The sequence below is a fragment of the Cibotium barometz genome, chromosome 41 (genome assembly GCF_041138505.1).
Source record: "Cibotium barometz isolate CiBa-2024 chromosome 41, ASM4113850v1, whole genome shotgun sequence".
NCBI classification, from domain to species: domain Eukaryota; kingdom Viridiplantae; phylum Streptophyta; class Polypodiopsida; order Cyatheales; family Cibotiaceae; genus Cibotium; species Cibotium barometz.
Genome location: NC_141086.1, coordinates 15,094,908 through 15,098,947, shown reverse-complemented (window position 1 = coordinate 15,098,947; position 4,040 = coordinate 15,094,908). Strand labels below are relative to the sequence as shown.

At 45.2% G+C, this 4,040-nt stretch overlaps 1 protein-coding gene across 1 annotated transcript; it reads left to right on the top strand.

Annotated features, from left to right (window-relative positions):
- The first annotated feature begins 1,372 nt into the window (after nucleotides 1–1,372).
- On the top strand, nucleotides 1,373–3,391 carry LOC147614705 (uncharacterized). Its single transcript, XM_086779737.1, has 4 exons — nucleotides 1,373–1,673; nucleotides 1,780–1,943; nucleotides 2,035–2,366; nucleotides 3,316–3,391. Exons 1-4 carry the CDS (start codon nucleotides 1,373–1,375, stop codon nucleotides 3,389–3,391), a joined length of 873 nt encoding a protein of 290 aa, XP_086635863.1.
- Nucleotides 3,392–4,040: the final 649 nt, after the last annotated feature.

The window sequence follows — 4,040 nt, the reverse complement described above, 5'->3', positions numbered from 1 at the left end:
CCACACTAGGGGCCATAAAATACCACAAGCTTTGAGGGACCAATTGATTGCGGAGAATTGTCCTGCAATGGGTGGTGCAAGCAATGTTAGAGGTGGTGAAAGTATGCAAGATGCTCTCCATGATGCTTTTATTGGAGATGTTACAGGTTCAGGTACACTAGATGAGGGTGAAAGCCTTTTGGCTTCATCCGAATCCACCACAGGCAGGAAGAGGGCACGTATTGCCGATGATGAGGACCTCCTGCCACAAGATGCGAGAGGTACAGGGGAGGCATCAAAGCAATCCACTCTGCCTTCTTGTATCTCATCACAAGATTGGGTAAAGGAGCGGCAAAGGGTGGCAAAAATGGAGATTTATCGTACTCTTATTGAGTGTAATATATCCTTCAATGTGTTAAGGACAGACCAATGGAAAAGAATGGTGAAAGCGATTGCACAGGTAGGGGCCTACTGAGACATGGACAGGTCTTGAGTATACGAAGATGCGTACATCCATGTTGGATGAGAAGAAGGCCTTGATAGACAAGGCGCTCACTCCTGTGAAAGCATATTGGCAGGAGTTCGGATGCACTATTATTTCAGATGGGTGGGTAGACATTCGCAAGAGGCACATAATCAATATCCTTGTGTCATCTTGCTTGGGCACCTATTTCTTGCGTGCCGTGGATGCAGGGAGAGCAAGGGACAGGATCACAGGGGAGTTCATTTATGGCCACATTTGACAGGCTATCCTTGAGGTTGGGGAGGACAATGTTGTGCAGGTGGTGATCGACAACGCCTCTTAACTGCAAGGCAATGGGTCAAATGGTCGAGGCAGGGTTTCCACATATAGTGTGGATTCCATGTGCTGCCCATTGTCTTGATTTACTTATGGAAGACATTGGGAAGCTTGTTTGGGTGCAGCCCATTGTTGCAGATGCTGTAAAGATCCCCACCTTCTTCCGCAAGAAGCATCAGGCTCTTGCCATCTTTCGGAGCCATAGCCCTTTGGATATGGTGAGACCCTCCAAGACCAAGTTTACCTACATATTCTTGGTCTTGGATAGGCTCTACAAGATAAGAGATTCACTATCATCAACAGTTGTGGATCCAAGGTGGTGATAGATGCATCATTCAGAGGATGAGCGTACAAAATACTTGCAGAGGCGGATCCTAGATGATGATTTGACCATGTTGCTCAGTGCTCCATGATGACTGCTCACAGTAAGCAATAGTTCTAATTTCTTCCTCTTTCTTTGATTTTTATGACTTCTCGATTCTCGATTCTCATGACATGTCAGGACTAACATGTGTAACCTAAGACATGTATTTTCAATCTCTCATTTTTAGCCGAGGTGAGATCTTGGACATTGTAGACAAACGGTGGACATTCATGAGCCGCACCATCCATGCTATGGCTGCCATGCTCCATCCTCTCTATAGGTCACCAGAGCTATGGAATAATACTTCTTTGAGCATGAAGCAGTCAGAGTATGTTGGAAGGATGTTCTCAGAGGAGGAGCAACTTCAGATTGATAGAGAGTTCAGCACGTACATGAATGGTATTGGTGCTTCATTTGCGAGACCTATGTCATTGAGGAAGGAAGCCATGAAATTTCCTTTGACATGGTGGCACTCTTATGGAAGGGTTGGTCTTCCAAACCTTTCACGCTTTGCTCTTCGTGTTCTCTCTCCAGGTAACTTGTAATTAATCTCTAAAGTATAGTGTTCGGAAGTGAAGCCTAATGTTTTAGCATTAAAAGATTTACAAATTTGCTCGCATTGCACTCATTTTTGCATAGGATTGCTCAGCTAGAGCATGTGAGCGGAACTGGAGCTCATACTCTCTTATACACACCAAGATTCGGAATCGCCTTAGTACTTCTCAATTAGAGAAGTTGGTGTACTGCAGAGCTAACATGAAGCTCATGCGAAGCTACCATGCTTTGGGGTCACCGAAACAGGTATAAATTGGACTCAAGAAGAACTTAGAAGTAGAAAATTATTTCTAGTTCAATGAATATCCAATATGCAATTTGTGGCATGTTTAAATAGGTAGATCCAACACTACTCAAATTGGTAGATGAACCCAGCCCGGAGCTTGTGGATCGGCAGATTAGAGATGAGCAAGATGAGATTTTGAGAGCTTTACATCGAGAGCTTGAGAGTGTGGATCATTGTGTGACCCGCTCACGTGCACGATCTCTCAGCATTCCTCTACGCCAGGCAGCTCCAGATCCAAGCTCTGCGAGACGAGAGAGCATTCGCAAGGGAAAGCTTCCAATTCGTCGCACCCAGCAGAGGCGTGCAAATGAGGCTGTCCAACTCATTCACACTCCCGAGGCACATAACGAGGTTGCACTGGAGCTTGTTGTTGTTGAGCCAGAGTTCGATGAAGAGGACAATGGTATCAATGATGGAGGCATGCTCTCTTCAGAAGACTCATCATCTTCATCTGATGATGAGATTTGAGACTCTTGCGTCTAGACAACTGTAGTGTTTCATTGTTTTGCTTTTTGCACTTGTGGACCAGGACATGTGCTGTAGACATGATATTTTTACTCTCTTTTATCATCTATGACTTTCATGGTTCTTGCTTATATCACTATGACATGAGGTATTGTGTAATGGGCTTGGTAACTGATTTAAACTTTAAGTAATGAGGTTTACTCTTTATTTAACCCCCCCCCCCCCCCCCCCCCTTATGGTTAGATTACCAAAAAGGAGTCTGCTTCCAAATACAACTCCACGGGTGCCCAAGGATTCTCCACTGGCTAGCACCTCTCTCTTCCAATGCAATATGAAAGTAAAACAAAAACATATGCTAATTTGATGACGATCCTCAGCACAAGAGGGTACTCCCGCCATCAAGCACATGCAGGACAACTATGGACAGCCCATAGCACTCCCACATCAACCCGAGACAACCCTACATCTTCAACTTCCTTCTGTATGACTCACAGAACAAGTCGACCACCCTTGAAGGGCTGTTTATAGCAGTCGACCAGCTCTCAGTAGCCACAAAAGGAAGCGACCAGCAGCAGTACACAACCCTATAGGTCTCAAATCACTAGAGAATCAGTCCAGATGATTCGACCAGCTCTTCTCCCCTACTTTATGACCTGACCAGCCCCTTTTTAGGGCTGTAAACCAATCGACCAGAAGTAGGGAAGCCTCCAATAGGATTCGGAGAGCATCTCCCATACACCTGGTGGCCTGTAGAACCAGTCGACCAGCTCCCATGCATCCAGAAAAGCATGCACCTACCACAAATCTAGAGTTCCCTTCCACAATAGAGCTCCTCTGCCAATAATAGTTGTAATGTGTACTTTTTAGGTCCAGAAGGGGGTGCCTACTTGAAGATGGCCCAAATATTGTCCAGAGCTCGACTTTTGGACGCCATGTGCATTAGATAAGTGCTGCCTAATGTGTACAACTTATAAGTTGTCCAGTCACTTATAAGTGTGTGTGAACCTACAACCATAATTATTAGTGTGTGAAATCATAAAGCTGTAAATTGGGTTTTTGGGGACACTTACCACCTGCAAAAACACATGTAGACCACCTGTCAGTCCCAAATAGGTGTACATGTCATGGCCCTGTGAAAATGGAACAGCACAAGTGTGGGCATGGTGATTGCTGAGTCAGAATATTGGATGATTCACATGGGGGGTGCCCGGACAGAGTTAAAGATGTGTGGACATCCCTAGGTGTGAAGAGGGGAACTAGAACATTAGTATTTTAATGTTTTATTAAAGTTGCCCCTAGGCAGAGTTAAAGATGTGTGGACATCCCTAGGTGTGAAGGGGGGAACTAGAACATTAGTATTTTAATGTTTTATTAAAGTTGCCCCTAGGCCTTAGTGGCCCCTAGGGAACTTTAATAATAATTAAAGTGGGGGGCCCTAGGATTATTATGGAGAGGGGGCAACTCCACTTTTGGAGTGTGTGCTTCTCTCTCCTCTCTCTCTCTCTCTTCTTTTTGGGAAAAAGAGTCGTGGAGCTTACATGCCCTTGTGGGGAAGCGTGGAAAAGCTGAAGGGAGCAAGTCGGCTGCTGCAG

Bases quoted from the DNA above. Each gene is read 5' to 3' on its own strand.
- LOC147614705 (XM_086779737.1), top strand. From the start codon at position 1,373: ATGAGCCGCACCATCCATGCTATGGCTGCCATGCTCCATCCTCTCTAT. The intron at 1,674-1,779 runs CAGGTAACTTGT...TCATTTTTGCAT, and splicing joins TGCTCTTCGTGTTCTCTCTC to AGGATTGCTCAGCTAGAGCA. The intron at 1,944-2,034 runs GTATAAATTGGA...ATGTTTAAATAG, and splicing joins CTTTGGGGTCACCGAAACAG to GTAGATCCAACACTACTCAA.